An 18,289-nucleotide genomic window follows, 5' to 3' on the forward strand; every position below is an offset into this window, starting at 1 on the left:
ATGGCTTTTACTGTACTGCTGTAAAATGGCTTCTACTGTACAGCACAGTGGAGTTGCCATGGTAATGGCTTCACAGTACTCCACAAGGGGGCTCCTTCTGGTAAGGGGGAAAATCCAACATTAGAAATTATGTTTGGTTCAGACATTTTCCCTCTATAAATAAATACCCGGACAACGCCAGGTTATTAGCTAGTATTTATATAAGAATAAGACTGGATTTAAAATTGGCTAAAGATTCTTCTACATTTGGGTGAACTTAATCATAATCCTGGATTCAAAGTCACGAGGAACTTTCCTTCTTGGGGAAGAGGAAGATTGCATGTGTGTTGGTGCGCTTCTAACTTATTGCCCAGCAGTCTTTGGCAAAATTTAAGGTGTTTAAAATGCTGCTATGAAATCAATACATAATTTCTAAATTGATCAATGTCTTCTCTTATTTGGAGTTTTTTAATGCTTGGTTTCTTACTTTTACAGTGAAAATTCCTCCCAACATTGTAAATATCCATGTTAAACATCCCCCTGAAGCTACTTTGCAGTTTCATCAAGTTTCAAGGATTGACAGCCCTTCAGCAGGTCAAAAACCAAAACCAAAGCCTCCCACATCGGGACATTCCCAGAGTCCTTATCAAAGCCTACCATTTCAGAAGACCCAGAAAATTCATTCACCCTACATCCATCAGCAGCCTATCACGCACACTTTTCCTGTTTCTGCTAAAACACAACTTGGACGATGTTTCCAGGAGACAGTTGGGTCCCAGGTAATTTGTTTTTAAATGCCTTTAAAAAGTAACTATGCATTTCTTGTAAACAAAAAACCCCCACTATTTTGCTCCATGTATTAGACATTGTGCTACAAAAATGACTTTACAATAATTAGTAAGAGTTTAAAATTTAGGAGAAAAATAATGTTTTTGAGTAATGAATACGGTACTTTATTTTGGAAAGGTTCCCCACAAAGTCTCTTTATAATTCTTAATGTTTTTCCCCTAAATTCAAGGCATAATGTAAGGCCGCTAGCAAAAGGTTCTGCTCCATGTTTTGTCTTTTAAATGAAAATAAGGAGTTTCTAAATAACCTCCATATATTTACCTTGCAATGTACGTGCCATATTTTAAAAAGCTACATTTTTTACATTTACCCACAGATGCCATAAATCTAAATACTTTGTGGATTAAAAACAATGTGCTTCCAGATTCAGCTGTTAATTTATATGCTAGCAATGTAACTGATTAGTTCAATTTAGTAACATTGGTTTGAATGTTTTGTTGAAGTGTATTCAGGTTTTATATATGTTTGAGTAGTATATAAAAAACCTCTTTGGAGATGGAACTTTAACTTAAAATTTGGCCTTTTTTAGTTCTTAGTTATTCATGGGGTATCTTGAATGTTAGATTTTTGTGATTTATATGACCTTATTACTAACAGATTTGTTAACCTCTATAAATCACATAGATCATCATTTTAAAATGAAATTTATTGCAATGCTCAAGATATTGAACCTTAAACATTGCAGTTGGAGATTGTAAACTAAAGAAATAACTGTTCATAATTGACAATTTATTCAAAAGAGAGAGGGGAAAAAAGGGAGATGTTTGAACTGGGAAACAGCCTAACATTTACTGGAAAGTCCCAGACTAATCCCTGCCATAATTCTACAGTCCAGTTGCCGAGTCCTACTTGGAAAGGGAGCGGCTAATAAATTCAAACTTATTATTATTATTATTATTATTTTCATGATTATGGAATATGTCTGGCACAAAATGAGAACACAATATTGGCTGTGTGAAAATACCAAAAAAAAAAGTGGCAAAGAATAAAGAGGCTACAATAGGGAAAACTAGGAGAGATTATGAAGATGGGCGGGGGAACGGACGGACTTATTTTAAATTTTTTATTTTATTATTTCCAGGTTGCCTATTAATGTCATTCCAAAAAAGCATATGGTTGGTAGACCTAAGACCAGAGTCTTCACTATCATCTGCTTTACTTGAAAATTAATTTTATGTGTTTGTTTTCTATAGGTAGAAGATTTTTAAAATTCTCCCCAAAGTTACTTAGGTTATTACTGAACTTTGTTCTAGGCTATATAGATAAATGTTAAATTGCCAATAATACAATGTCACTTTCATATTTTAAAAAAATCAAAGTATTTGGAAAACATCATACTTTCCCTTTCTCTACCCCAGGGGTATCAAACTCAGTTTTATTGAGGGCTTCATCAAAGCTGAGGTAGACCTCGGGGGGGAGGGGGGAGCTGAATGGATGGGTGTGGCCAACTGGGTAGGTGTGGCCAGCTTGATGCCACTCCCCAAACTGTGGGCAGTTCGCAACTCTTTGCATTGTATAGACCAGGCCGAAGCCATGCTGGCTCGATCTTTCCTCTTCACATTGGGTAGACTAGGACAGCTGCGCAGGTCAGGCCTGGCCCGCAGGCCTTGAGTTTGACACCCCTGTTCTACCCTATGCACATGGTAATTGATCCTGAAGAGATTAGACATCCATTTGTCTGAGATGGTATGGACCAGGGGTGTCTAACTCAAGGCCCGTGGGCCAGATCCAGCCTGCAATGTGATTGGATTGGCCCATGGAGCCGCCCTGGAAAATGTATAGGAGTTCATTTTTGTTACTGTTCAAAGTTATAACAGCACTGAAAATGTGACTTATAACCATTTTTCACAGTTACGACCTTTCCAGAATCCCCTGGATCATGTAATCAAAATTCAGATGCTTTGTAACTGGTTCATATTAATGTCTGTTGCTGTGTCCCAAGATCATGTGATCCGCTTTTGCAAACTTCTGACAAGCAAAATCAATGGGGAAACCAGATTCACTTAATAACTGGGCTACTAACTTATCAACTGCAGTGATTCACTTAACAACTGAGGCAAGAAAGATTGTAAAATGGAGCAAAATGTACTTAACAAATGTCTCACTTAACAATAGAAATTTTGGACTCAATTGTGGTCATAAGTTGAGGACTATCTGTATTTAATTTGAAATTAAGCTTAAAGATACATTAATTCAAGGTAATTTAACTTTGTTCTGGGCTAACAGTTTTTTAAGTAATGTGGCAGACAAATCCCTTAAAGATCAAGTGGTCTGCATCCTTATTTTAAGGCGCTCATATCTATAAAATACTTAGTTCATTAAATAGTAAGTTTGCAAGATAATAATGATGGATGTGAAAGCTAAGGGAAGCTAAGACCCAGGGGGAGGGATGGTCGCTACCTGCTGAAGAACTCTACATCCAAAGGACGTCTCTGCAGAAGCAAACACTTCCAGCTGATAGTGCCAGATAAAGGGGGTCGGAGATGACCAAGTGGCTGCCCGGCAGATGTCCTCTAACGGAGCCCTGGTGACCCACGCTGCCATGGTGGTGGCTCTCCTTGTGGAATGGGCCATGATCCCCAAGGGAGGAACCTGACCAGACGCCTCATAGACAGCAACAATGGCCTGTCTTAACCATCTGCCAATTGTGGCAGAAGACACCCTGGCCCCCAGAGACCCCGGGCTGAAAAGAGATGAAAAGGGCCTCGGACCTGCGCACCTCTGAGGTGCACCTGAGGTAGATGCGCAAAGCGCGACAAATATCTAGGCGATTCCAAAGATGCTCTCTCTCTTGAGAGGGGGGGGGCAAAAATTAGGTAAGACGATTTCTTGCGCCCTGTGAAAGGGGGAATTAACCTTTGGAAGAAAGGTTGGGTCCAGATGGAGGATCATCCTATCCTGGTGAAATTGGCAGAGATTGTCCTTTGATGATAGAGCCCCCCGTTCAGAAATGCACCTGGCTGACGTAACGGCAACCAGAAACGCTACCTTTAGAGATAAGAACCTGAGATGAACCAATGGTTCATCCGCAATGGTTCAAAGGGGGTCCCTGTCAAGGCCCTGAGAACAAGGGGCAAATCCCAAGTGGGAAACCTATGCACCAGGGGTGGGCAGAGGTTTGCTACCCCCTTTAAAAATCTCTTTATCAGAGGGAGGTGAGAAAGAGAGGAATGGCCTTCCCCCCTGAGGACTGAAGATAGAGCCGCCACTTGGCGTCAAGTGTTATGTGAAAGGCCCCCGTCGAGTCCTTTCTGAAGGAAGTTGAGTATCTGAGCTACCAAAGCCTCGGTTGGTCAGATATTGAGGGGTTTGCACCATTTGACAAACACCAACCACGTGGAATTGTATATTCGTGTGATTGATGGCTGTCTCGAAGCCTCTATGGTTGCGATGACCCGGGAGGATAAGTTAGCATTCCTCAGGAGGTGCCGCTCAAGTGCCAGGCAGTCAAGTGGAGCCACTGAGGCTCCTGGTGGATTAGGAGCTCCTGGCACAAGGAGAACTCCTCATGACGGATCCCCCATGGGGGAGATATGGACAGCTGGACAAGGTCTGCAAACCAAGGCCGCCTGGGCCAATATGGGGCCAGCATGGTGATGTGTGCCCTCTCTGCCACTACCTTTCTCAGGGTCCCCGGGATGAGTGGAAGAGGGGAGAAAGCGTAAAGGAGGCCTGGTGGCCATCTGCTCCTGAGGGCGTCCGTGACCTCCACAGTTTGGGTCTGGAAGCGGGAAAAGAATCTTGGCAGTTGGGAGTTCGCCGTGGTGGCAAACAAGTCCACCAGTGGAATTCCGAACCGTAGGCAGATCTTCTGAATAACTCGGGTTGAAGTTTCCATTCGCCGTTGTCGATTGTTGCGTAACCCAACCAGTTGGCCTGATGGTTGGCTGTGCCCGAGATGTGTTCCAAGACCAGTGATGGTAACTGTCTCTCCGCTCAAGATCCTAGCTTCAGAGCCTCTAGCCAGAGACTCCGGGAATGAGTACCCCTCCTGATGGTTTATGTGGGCTTTTGTGGCTACGTTGTCTGTCAGGAGAAGTACATGACGCCCCACGATCTAGTCTTTGAAGTGTCAGAGGGCAGGCAAGCCGCCTTCAGCTCTAGCCAATTGATGTTGTGGCGCAGGTCTGAGGCAGTCCAACGACCTTGCACCAGCTTGGAGTTCATCAAGGCCCCCCAACCAAACAAGCTTGCGTCCCTAGTTATCATCACTCAGTCCAGCTCCCAGAATGCACAGCCCCATTTCAGGGCAGGAAAAGCCACCACCTGAGGGACAACTGCACATCCGCTGGTAGAAGAATGCATCACAGGGAGTTGCTCATTTGCCTCAATTGGAACGGGATGAGAGCCCACTAGAGAGATTGAGAGTGGGGACGGGCCCAGGGTACTATCCCTATACACGAAACCATCTTGCCAAGCAACTGAGACAAGGTCAGGATGGAAACTGACTGACTTCTGCGCATCTGGTTTGCCAGCTTTTGAAGGCTGACCAGTCTGTCTGGAGAAAGGTGGACCACCCCCGCTACAGAGTCTATCACCGCCCCCAGGTGGAGTATCCTCGTGGAAGGAGAGAGGTGACTTTTGGGAAAGTTGACGGAGAATCCCAGGGATTGGAGGGTCTGGATGGTGAGCCAGAGGTCGAGGACTGCCTAAGGAAGAGACTGGGCCTGAACCAACACGTTGTCGAGATAACATTGGAGTCTCACTGGGATAGATTTCAGGTGAGCCGCCAATGCTGCCAGGACCTTTGTGAAGGTGCGAGGGGCTGAGGCCAGGCCGAAGGGGAGAGCTCGGTACTGGTAATGGAAATCCCCATGTGAGAACCGTAGATATCTGCGATGGGCTGGCAGAATTGGAATGTGAAGGTAGGCCTCCGTGAAGTCCACCTTCCCGACAGATCCCTTGGAGAATTGTCCTGAAGGACAACATTTTGAATCGCCTATAAACTATAAATCGGTTCAGATGCTTGAGATCTAGAATCGCCCTCCAGCCCCCCGAGCTCTTCAGGACCACAAACATGTTGGAATAATGACCCAACCTGCATTCCGCCCACGGGACCGGTTCCACCACCTGAATGTCCAACAGATGATCTATGCTGAGATCCATCAGGCGGCATCTTTTTGGGTGCCGTGATGGAGGAAAGTCCGGAAGAACGTTGGGGGGGGGAGAGGAACTCCAGCTGGAGGCCGTTCCTGACCGTGGATCTGACCCAGGCATCGGAGGTTATCCAATCCCACTGATCCGCAAAGGCGCTCGCCTAAGGGGAGATACAGATTGGAGTCATTTCCCCTTGTGGAAGGGATGGCTGCTCCCCCTCCCCCTACGAAAGGGCCACCTGGACTGGCCCTGGTAGCTCCTCCTGTCCTGGTAAAGGGGCATTGATACTGCCTATCAGATTTATAAGGAAGATACCTATGCTGTTGTTCTGCCTCGGGTGCCCTGTAAGAGGGCCTACGGTATTGCGCTGGTTGAGAATCTGACTTTAGCATTCGAGGAAAGAACCTTTTTCTTATCTTTGTTTTCTATGAGGATTAGATCTAGTGCTTCCCCAAAGAGATTGTTGCCTGTGTATGGGGCATCCGCCAGGTTCCATTTATCTTTGTTATTCATCTGCCAGCTGCATAACCAAAGCAATCGTTTAGAGATCACTGAGGTGGAAATCGCCCTGGAAGCATATTTAATGGAGTCCAGGGTTGCATCGGCAGAGAACTGAGTGGCAGCTATAATCTTAGTGATGTCCTGCAACATCTTGGACCGGGATGCAGTCCTGTAGTTGGCGTAGCCACATAACAGCTGTGTGATTAAAGTAAGAGGCTGCAGTGACAGATTTAATCACCCAGGCAGAAGCATTGAAGTTCTTATGTAGTGTAAGTTCTGCACGCTTGTCCTCTGGCTTCATTTTGTCAGCTGACACTATGGAGGAGGAAGAGACCAGGGCTCACTTAGTGACTAGCCAGCCTCGATTAGTGGCCACGATGCAGGTCTGAGGTGTAGGCCACGAGGTGTTCTAAAATGGCTGCCTCCACGTGACCAGTGAAAATGGCCGCCGGAGGCTCCGATCGCGTTGCCAACAGTCACTTTGAAACCGCGATTTGCCTTCTCAAGCCACAGCTCGCGCCGACCAGCTGTAGCTCTTTGTCATAAGCCGGAGGCTCCAACTCACCCAGGAGTACTGCAACGAGCCGCGGCTGTGCTCTTTGAAGCTTGCGGCTCCAAAGAAGATTCTGATGCTCTGCCGGCACCGCGAAACCACAATTTGCCTTTTTAAAGGCGTGGCTCACTTTTCTCACTCCCGGCACGCTTGAAGGAGTCCTGTCCGCATCGTAGCCTCCTCTTCGCTCCCGCATGGCTGCTGGATGGAGCCCATCACCCCCTCTGGCCCGGGGACTGAACAGGGTTTCTCGCCTCGTGAGGTAGGAGGAAAAATGCCAGGCAGGCTCTCCTATCTTGCATGGAACAGAAACTACAGTCCCTGGGGGCAGCAGCCAATTAATTTAGAAATTTTAGAGTAGTCAATTATTCAAATTAAATTTTCAATGAATTTAGTAATATTTCCTACTTAGGAGCCAAAGCAGTGCTTGGCCAAAAGACTGAGAGGAAACTGGGAGCCAATAGGGATGGTGGAATATTAAGAAAATTCCCTCAGTCTATGGACCAATCAGGCTTTGACTAAACCCCCATGTAACCCCTCCCTCGATTCTATTGAAAAACATTTTATTCCAGATTTATTCTGCAAATTCCCTGAAGATTTGCATTATCTCAAGATAATTTTAATGCTAAAATCTTGAAAAGCTACATGATATGTTAGACGAAAGGGATGAGTTTTCTTATTTGTTTCTTTTTTGTGTTTATTTGAGAATGGAATCATGTCATTCTAGAGTTGTGTAGCCTTTTTTTGGCTGCTTTTTAAATGTAAGCAGTTTAAATAATTGTGTCTGTTCTGAGTAACATTATGGAGTCAGCAATTGTCACTGTTTATATATTTTCTTGCACGGGTGGATTTCTGAAGTTGGCTTAGTAGTTTAAAACCTTTTATTAATTACTTTGGGATTAGAGGTGATTTTATTATCTGCAGATGAGACTGATAATGTAATGCACATGTATATTTGGTCTTTTATCTGGCAAGCCACAGAATTTGCTGCAACAACTGATTCTCAAGATCACGTGAAGTGTTAACACCACTTTATAATGTCTTGATAAGCCACTCTTAGAATACTGCATCCAATTTTGGTCATGTAGAAAAGATGTTGAGAGTCCAGAAAGAATGCAGAGAAGAGCAAAAAAGATGATTAGGGGACTTGAGGCTAAAACCTATAAAGAACGGTTGCTGGAATTGGGTATATCTAGTTTAATGAAAAGAAGGATTAGGGGTGACATGATAGCAGTGTTCCAATATCTCAGGGGTTGCCACAAAAAAGAGGGAGTCAAGCTATTCTCCAAAGCACCTGAAGGTAGGACAAGAAGCAATGGATTGAACTAATCAAGGACAGAAGTAACCTAAAACTAAGAAGAAATTTCCTGACGGTTAGTGGAACAAATTGCCTTCAGAAGTTGTGAATTCTCCAATACTGGAGGTTTTTAAGAACATGTTGGACAACCATTTGTCTGAAATGGTAAAGGGTTTCCTGCCTAAACAGGGGGTTGGACTAGAAGACCTTTAAGGTCCCTTCCAACTCAGTTTTTCTATTCTATTCTATTTGATAACTTCTGGCCTTTATTTTTAGACTGGTTTTCAAAGGTACTATATTCCTTTTCTCAAATAATAATTTACCAAGATATTATTTTATTTGCAAAGGACTTGTTGCTCCATAGAACCTTCCAGTGGAGGCTTCCCAGTGGTAGTATCCAGGTAGTATCTTTTTTCTTGATTCCCTTTTTGAACCCTCAGATAGCAGGGTGGTGATAGTGATGGAGGATGGTTGTGGCATTGTAAACTTCAAGGAAAAGAGGGATTGAGGAATTTTACCAGTCACTTGATTTCCAGTGCCAAACAAAAATAATCTCAGGGTAAGTCTGGATAAATTTATACATATTTAAAGACACCAATACTAGTGATATGGAGGACATATAAATTTCAGAATAGTTAGAGTTAGCGTTCAAATCATTTGTACTGACTGGGATACTTCTTTTTGTTAGAATTCTAAGCATCCACATTTTAAGTTGGGCCTAAAAATAAGTGGCCATCCAGTAAAATTAAGGCTGAGGACAGATGGTATAAGAAGGTTGGGTTTCTTCCAAAATTCTGCAGTAACTGAAGAATCAGAGCCTTACTTACTTATTATGCAGCAATTCAAAAATCAAAAGCAGCTCTGCCTATTACAATGTATAGAAATCAGGATAAGGGTTGACTTCTGTAATATCCTAAAATCCTACTGCCATTGCCTTCAAGTTCTCTAAAGTGAAATTAATTAATGAAATGCTACGGATAAACCTGTGGAGTTTGTTCACAAAGAGACTCCAGGTCACAATATATGAAAGCAGTTTTTCTTTGAAAATCATAATTTCTTTCTTGTGCTTTGATAGGAAGACTGGTCATGCCAACTTAAAACATCTTGAAATTTATTGGATTGCATTTGTGTGATTGTTTGTCAATATTGTGTATGTATTTAGTATTGAAGAAAGACGAAAAAGTTAAAGCTGAACATGATTTTTGAAGAATGGATAAGAGGAAAGGACAGCTGTTTTTTAAATTGTGTTTTTATGCAGATATGTATTGTTTTTATTTGGACGCTATATTTCTGGACCTATGTCAGTGGTGGGATACAACCGATACGCCCCAGTACGGGCGTACAAGTGCGTGCTGGGAGCATCAGATACCGTTCCGGTACGGTGCTCCGGAGGGCCCGCCTGCTCTCCTTACCTCTATTTGAGCCAACTGGGGCATTTGTGCATGCGCACGGAGCGTACGGCGCCTGCTCCGCCGAACAGCCGGAGAGTCGCGGGTGGTGGGTACAAATGCGTGTGATGCACACATGCATGTGGTGGATGCCCGGCCCTGTTGCAGCGTACCGGTTGCAACAGGAGCCGGAACCCACCGCTGCCCTATGCATATATATGTTGGCAAGCAGAATAGCAAGTTTATATTTCTTTTCCTAAACTCCTTCTCCACTCAGCTGCTTTACATTTTATTTTCATAAAATGCTCTTGATATGACTTAAAATATTGTATCATTCCTCACAGTATCTTTATAGTGTTATTAATAAAGATAGTAAAGTTTGTATTTCTAATGTGTGCCCTATTAATTTTACTTATGACTAATGAGTGTGGAAATAGTTGTTGGACATTTTGAAAGTAGGATTAATATAATTTAATGCATGTGTTGACCATGTGTTGGGTTTATATAGAAAAAGAAAAAAAAAACCACAATAGAACCCCCCCATTGTTACATCTGTTTTGTTATAATTGCTATATTTTAATGTAGTCACTGATGTTAAATCAAATATTGAGTTACTTAATGTATGTGTTTCCATAAATGTAATGCATTTTTCTACATATCTTAGCTATGTATGTAATCTATGCAATTACATAATCTTTATACAATGTTATATGTAATGTGTTAGCCATGCAATACATTTGCTAAACATTGTTGTTAAGTTTAGCCTTCACAGAAGTTATTACTGCCAAATAATTAAATAAAATACTGTAGCTCAGTGTTTCTCAACCACAGCAACTTTAAAATCCATGGAACTCAACTCCTAGAATTCCCCATGACTAAAAACTAGTCATGAAAGTATTTTTTTTAGTAAATAACTCCACAAAAACTATTACCTTGGGTTGTGTTGTTTTGATTGGGTTTGTTGTTGCTGTTTTGGTATTGGCTTTTGGGGCTGGCAGAGAACTTCTTTCCTTCTGCAATAGTCCTGTTGAATGTTCTTGTTGGACACACAGCAGAGATGGAGAACTTCAGCTTGTTTGAACACCTGTGAAATTCCACTCTGTCATCATTATATGCATATCTGGCTATTGCTTAAATACAAGGCTGGTGTAAAAAGCAGGTAGCATTGATTTTCCAAAATAGAAATTAAGAATAAAATCAGGTCAGTCTAAAAAAAAAAGCTTTTCAGTTCTCATCTTTTTTCCAGATATTGAAAGGAACTGAGGTAATCAAGTATGTGACAAAGACAGTTATACATTGCTCTCTCAGATTGATGACAGTTTCTCATTTAATAGATTGGCTATATACCGCTTTGGAACAGTTGATATTGCTAAAAAGATAGAATCCATCTCAATTCAGTAATTATTTATAAACAGTTTCATTAGTTTGTTTTATTTAAGTGAATGCACAAGTAGGAATTGGCATGGATAGCATGTGGAAACAGCAATAATACAGTTTAATTGTAAAGTCAGAGGCATTTGATAATGGAATGCTTTCTCCATTTGCAGATATTTACAAATAGCTCTTAGAGAAGTTTAAAAAATGCATTCATTAATTCACATCTACATTGTAAACAACCACATTACTAATTAGCTTTGCTAATTTAAAACAATATTAAAGTCAAGTATTCCATGCTTTTTTGTATGGAGTATCTTTCTTCAAAAATGGTTTAAAATATTTTGCAGCACACAAAATAGTCTTTTTTTATTTCATGACAGTGATATTTATATAACTATAAATACTTGACATTCTATTATTTAGACTACTTACTATATTGGAAATAAAAGAAAAGAAAATAGATATATTAATATTATCCATAATTCAGGATATTTTGAACATTAAAAGGAAAGGGAAAAAAATAAAGAACATGCTGCAACTTGCATCAAAGTATTTGTAATATAGTAAGGGTTTCAGTCTTAAACTAAATTATTTGATATTAAAATCTCCACTGTATTGTTAGTTGATATATATGTGTCTATGTATATCCATATGTATGCGTTTGTGTGTATGTGTGTCAATAAAGGTAAAAAATATAAAATAGATGAACAAATAGAAAATAAATAAAATAAAACAGTTAAAAGAATAAAAGGCAATAAAATGATTAATTTTTTTATTCCCCTGTTTTATACATCTGCTAATCTGCAATATTTGTACACATTTAGGCCCCCTTAGAAACCAGACTGTAGGAGATTATATTTGCTGTGCTGCTATATGGGAACCATTCTCGCTTAAATTTAGATTTCTATTAAGGTAAAGGTAAAGGTTCCCCTCGCACACATGTGCTAGTCATTCCTAACTCTAGGGGGCGGTGCTCATCTCTGTTTCAAAGCCGAAGAGCCAGCCTTGTCCGAAGACGTCTCTGTGGTCACGTGGCTGGCATGATTAAACGCTAAAGATGGTTCCTATTTTTCTACTTGAATTTTTACATGCTTTTGAACTGCTAGTTTGGCAGAAGCTGGGACAAGTAACTGCAGCTCACTCCGTTACGCGGTGCTAGGGATTCAAACCGCTGAACTGCCAACCTTTCTGATCGACAAGCTCAGCATCTTAGCCACTGAGCCAGCACATCCTTTTCTATTTCTAGATTTCTATTAGGTATATGTATATATATACTGTTTGTTTTGCGTATTCTCCAAGCTTTAAGTTCCCAACCAGATATTGTCAGAATTGTCTTTGTTCCAGTGTGGAGCAACTTTCATTCTCACTGCTCTAAGCATATATCTCATTAAATACTTTTTGCTTAGCTTATTCATAGAATCAGACTGAACCATATCTGCATATACAGTTACACAAGTAGAGTCTTGAATTCCTTGAAACTAAAAAATATGCGTCAGCAGAATTTATGCAACCATTTTTAAAAATCTGTATGGATACAATTTCAACAATGACTGTCCTATCTTCTGTTAATCTTTATAATATCAGTGATGTTTAATATCAGAAGATATGTACCAGATAGCAAAAGCATCAAATGCAAATTCAGTTAATTGATCAAAGTCAATACACTGATATATTGATCCTTTAAGAAAATATTGGAAGCCAAACCAAATGCTGGACAAGTTTCTTTAGCCAATCTGGAGTTACCTAATAGTATTAGGGGTGAGAGGACTTGAAGCAAAGATGAGCAAAGCAAGGGAGGAGAAGTGTAATGTTGTTGCCTAAAAATGGCATAGTCCTGGCCTAACAAATGCAACTGGGACAAAGCTGTGTGGTCACGTTAAGTTTCATCTACTGACCAAATCACTTGGAAATGGAAATTCTAGTCTCAGATAGAGTAAGGCAGAACTACCTGTAATGTAGAGGAGTACTCTGTCCTTCCAATGACTTGCAGGGAGTCATTATCTCAGAACAAAACTCTGGCAATCACAATTACTGCTTCCAAGTGGAATACAATACAATACAATACAATACAATACAATACAATACAATACAATACAATAGTAGAGTTGGAAGGGACCTTGGAGGTCTTTTAGTTCAACCCTCTGCCTAGGCAGGAAACCCTATACCATTTCAGACAAATAGCTATCCAACATCTTCTTAAAGACTTCCAGTGTTGGGGCATTCACAACTTCTGGAGGCAAGCTGTTCCGCTGATTAATTGTTCTAACTGTCAGGAAGTTTCTCCTCAGTTCTAAGTTGCTTCTCTCCTTGATTAGTTTCCACCCATTGCTTCTTGTTCTACCCTCAGGTGCCTTGGAGAACAGTTTGACTCCCTCTTCTTTGTGGCAACCTCTGAGATATTGGAACACTGCTATCATGTCTCCCCTAGTCCTTCTTTCTCTTAAGCTAAACATACCAGTTCCTGCAACCGTTCTTCATATGTTTTAGTCTCCAGTCCCCTAATCATCTTTGTTGCTCTTCTCTGCACTCTTTCTAGAGTCTCCACATCTTTTTTACATCGTGGTGACCAGAACTGAATGCATTATTCCAAGTGTGGCCTTACCAAGGCATTATAAAGTGGTATTAACACTTCACGTGATCTTGATTCTATCCCTTTGTTGAATCCCCAGCCATGCCTTCCCAGATTACATTAGTTGAATTCAGATATCTTCAATAGTATAATATACTTTTTATTGTTTTTAAAATGAAAATTCCCAGCAGAACGCAGTAGCTGGATCACAGAATTATGGGAGTATTTCAGATCCTCCCATCAGCAACATTTGGCATTGCTTGTGAAGCTGCTATTTGTATTAAAAACTCTATTATTTTATTGCAAGAGTAGTTTATGTGCATGGATCACTTCTTGGCCTTTTGGCTAAACTCAAGTATGTGCAGTAGCTCAACAATGTTGAGACAGATGGTGAGCAAGGCCCTTTCTCACTTTTGGAGAGTTGGCTAGTTGATGAAGCACTTCTTCCTTGAGTCTGAACCGCAAGCATGGATTTCCTAACATGTAGGACCAAACCTAACAAGCAGAATACATAATGTCCACTGTAATTGATTCAGGACTAATTATAGTGGAAAAGATGTGTTTATTTTTATGAATCATTATTACCATATTAAATATGTTTATTGATCACTGACATTTTGCAAGTCCGTTTCTATTATTATGATTGAAAACATGAGGGTTGATAAGCAAAGGAAAATAGTAATCATTTTGTTTAAAAAAGTTTTAAATTACAGTTAAGTAAAAGCACCCTTGAGTTGAATTCAGCTCCTGGTATCTGCATCCAAGCAATTTTGTTAGGACAGATGTGGAAATAGCTTGCCATTCTACTTTTCTGGCTCATATTTTTTTGGTTAACTTTTTGGTCTAGAAGCATCCTTGGAATTCCTAAGGATTCTTCCATCCGTATGCTAACTAGATCTGACCCTACTTGCCTTCTGAGATGAGCCAAGATAAGCAAAGTACTGCTGTCTGCTGAGGTTATAGTGCAGTTAGGAATCCATGTTTACATATCTAAGAGGCCACGCAAAACAAAATATACAAGAGAAAAAAGTGGAAAGTGAAAATGAGGGTGTGCACAAAATGGGTGGCAGAACACTCCCCCATTCCCAAGGTAGTGCAATGATTGAAGTTTGTGAGGCAAGAACCAGAAGTTCCCAGCCAAGGGAGGACCATGATGTAAATACATATCAGTCTTCTAAGACCATCACTTGTATCCTCCAAGAATCTTCCAAAAATTAATTAAATAGCAACAAGTAGGGTGTTAATTCTAGAAAACAAAACATGAATCTCTGAGGTCTTTGCTCTGTAGTTGTCAATCAACTGAAGTATTACAGCCTATATTCTTGCCTATAATGAAGTTTAGAATCTTACTGAACTATGTTTTGGGGGTCTTCTATTGAGTCTAACCAAACTGAAGATTAGGCACTTCTGTTTCTTGCCCAGTGCAGGTTTGAAACCTAGTTTCTAGATAGATTAAGTTTATATATTTTTATCATACAGTTCATTAATTGCCTTGGTTTGTAGCACCAATAGCACTGAGTGACAATGTCTCATATAATTATTGTCTGCTATTTGAGATTCAAGGTTTATTTTATTTATTTTATTTCTTAGATTTTTAAACCGCCCCCGTTTATAATCCAAGGTATGTTGGATTATAATCAACCCATGACCGTTTTTCTGAATTCAGTGTGTCATCAGTGCTATGGCATCTGTAGAATAATTTTAACTTTTTAATTATTTTTTGAACAGTAAATTTCCCAACGAGTCTAAATTAAGCACTTATCTTTAGTTCTGATTCCTTAATTTTCAACATGCCACATGTGGTATACCATATTTTTCAGAATATAAGACGCACCTTTCTCCCCCCAAAAAGAGTGTGAAAATCTGGGGGTGTCTTATACACTGAATACAGCATTTTTGACCTACTGAAACCCCGCCCTCTTTGCAAAAATGGATGTGCAGAGGGTTTGGGAGGCTTGCAAAGTGCTCCTGGGGGCTGGGGAGGGCAAAAACGAGGACAAATTGATGGGTTTTTCTTGTTTTTGCTCCCCCAGCCCCCAAGAGCACTCTCTACAAGCCTCCCAAAGCATCTGCATGTCCTTTTTTTTTTTTTTTTTGCAAAAAGAGGGCTTGTTTTTGCCCCTCCAAGCTCCCAGGAGCACTCTACCAGCCTCCCAAAGCTCTGCATGCCCCTCTCTTTTTTTTTCAAAAACAGGTTGTTTTTGCAAAAAATGGACCGGTTTTTGCTCGTTTTTGCCAGCCCCAGCCCCCAGGAGCACTCTACAATCCTCCCAAAGCTATGCATGCCCCCTTCCTTTTTTTTGCAAAAAACAAGGTGTGCAGAGGGTTTGGGAGGTCTGCAGAGTGCAAAAACGTTTTTAAAAAATTTACCTCTTCAAAATCATGGTGCGGCTTATACGCCGGTGGGTCTTTTAGTCCGAAAAATACGGTAACTATTGGGTCTTGTACTTTAGATGTAATTTTCATTACATTAGTTTCAGATTATTATGAAATATGCTATTTTATATTCAAGAGGACATATCAGTAGTTCAATTCTATAGATTATGGAACTAAATCATTGCATTTGGTCTGAGGGTTATCCTATATTAGCTGTTAATATGGATAATATCTAGTCTAGTTGGAGTAAAAAGAGAATAACAGATATTCAGTGCATTCAATAAGGCATAGCTTGGAGTAAACAAGCTATGTGATAGATTATATACTTATTTATTTATTTATTTATTTGATTCAATTTATCAGTCGCGCCCTCTCCGCGAAGGGACTCGGGGCGACGTACAATCAAATATAAAGGCATGTGGCATGGAGGAGGTAAATACATCAACAATTAACAATACAAAAAGTAAAAGCCACAAAGTTAAAATAAATAACAATAAAATTAATACAATTAAAACAATTAAAATACCCAAAAGATTTAAATATACAGTTTAAAATTTGCCAGGGAGGTTAGAAGTTCTGATTAAGCCAGGCCGGCTAGTTGGAACAGGTGGGTCTTGAGTTTCGTGCGGAAGGAGGGGAGAAGAAAGTATTGCATTATTTTACTTTTTCTTCAGTTGATATCCAGAGTATGGTATTATATTTCTTCTGTCAATACCTCTTGAATGTTACCACTTTGTTATGATAGAATTATGCAGTAACTTCAGTGATCCTTAAAATGATGCCAGCAGCAGAATAAGATTCTGATGGAGGGGATCACTTTTGCTGGTAAAGTCAAAGACAATAACCCATAAAGGGGATAAAGACATTTAGAGGGGGGGAGGGACAAGCAATTTCTAAAAAGAAATTCCAAATTCAGAAAGAAAAAATGGAAAACCAGTTGTGTATAGTTTCTTTAAAATTGTGTGGGCATAGATGTAACATTAATCCAGTTTGAGTGCCAGATAATAAGTCTGCCAGTATGAAAGGAATATCCTTAGTTATTGTTACATCAGAGTATCATAAGCTGATCTGGAGGTGTCAAACCCATTACAGGAGGTGATGATGTGGCTAGAATAAAGTCTGATTTTTGATAATGCCAGTAGTGAAAGAGCAGTTCCAAGACTGATGATGGACATAAGACACACAGTCGCAACATGGAATGTAAACTAAATCAGAGGGGTGGAAATTTCAATAATAAAGTTGAAATAACACATTCTTTAGGACAAAATGGACTGAAATCAACTATTTTAATTCCATTTTAACATAGAGGCCTAGCTGTTGGGAGATTGTCAATGTTCTTTAGGAGGGAAGGTGATGTTTGTGACCTTGAAAAACGACACCTCTTCCTAAAGAATCCCTCTCTGGATCACTTATCATTATTGTCCAGTTGATAAGAGTTGTGGGAATTCTGCTACAGAGTACCCTAGAAGAAATGGGTTATCTAAGCTTCCTTTAGTTGGTATTCATACATAATCACAGAATGGAAATAGTATTGGTCTCACTGATGAATGATCTTTGTCTGGACTTAGATAAAGGTAGTGCACCCATTCTGGTCCTGATAGAATTTTCATCTACTTTTGATACTGTAAATAATAAAGTATCTGCCTGGATCACCTATGGTCTTAGGAGCTGTATACTGTATATTACCATGGTTCTAATCCTGCATTAGCAGGAGGTTGCAGTCGGTGGTGATGGGGAGGAAAGGTCAGCCCCATGGCCTCTCATATGGCATATCTTAGAGCAGTGGTTCTCAACCTTCCCAATACCGCGACCCTTCAATACAGTTCCTCATGTTGTGGTGTGTCGGTTCCTAAGACCATCGAAAATATGTGTTTTCCGATGGTCTCAGGCGACCCCTGTGAGGGGGTCCTGACCCACAGGTTGAGAACCACTGCCTTAGAGGTTGATTTTTAAAAAATCTCTGTTGTTTAACACAGGAAGTTTCTGGAAAATGTCAGCAATAGATTTGGGATGCAGTATCACTGGTAGTTGTCCCAGCGTCTGAAGGCTCTAGTGACCTAGATGGGAAAAACTATGTGTGTGTAAGTGTGTGGGTATTAGTCAGCTAATCTGTAAAAAGATATGCAGCTCTTTACTCGGGACTTTTTATTCCTGATTTGGTGTATTAAATAATGTTTGGAAAGATTTTTGGAATTTTATCATCTTTATACACTTGATCAGTTTTCAAATTCTGATGAATATGTATGAGAAGTTTTCTCTAGTGGAATATAAAAATTCAAGTATTGCTTTTGTATCAGTTCTAC

General features: G+C 40.3%; 1 protein-coding gene across 2 annotated transcripts in view; it reads left to right on the forward strand.

Annotated features, from left to right (window-relative positions):
* Window positions 1–18,289, forward strand: part of LTBP1 (latent transforming growth factor beta binding protein 1) — a 231,828-nt gene that overhangs the window by 118,205 nt on the left and 95,334 nt on the right. For both annotated transcript variants that reach the window (XM_081940927.1, XM_081940928.1), the window contains exon 7: window positions 475–758. In XM_081940927.1, the coding sequence (XP_081797053.1) occupies window positions 475–758 (284 nt within the window). The remainder of the gene's footprint in view (window positions 1–474; window positions 759–18,289) is intronic.

The sequence above is a fragment of the Natrix helvetica genome (assembly GCF_964273705.1).
Source record: "Natrix helvetica genome assembly, chromosome: 2".
In the NCBI taxonomy this organism is placed as follows: Eukaryota; Metazoa; Chordata; class Lepidosauria; order Squamata; family Natricidae; genus Natrix; species Natrix helvetica.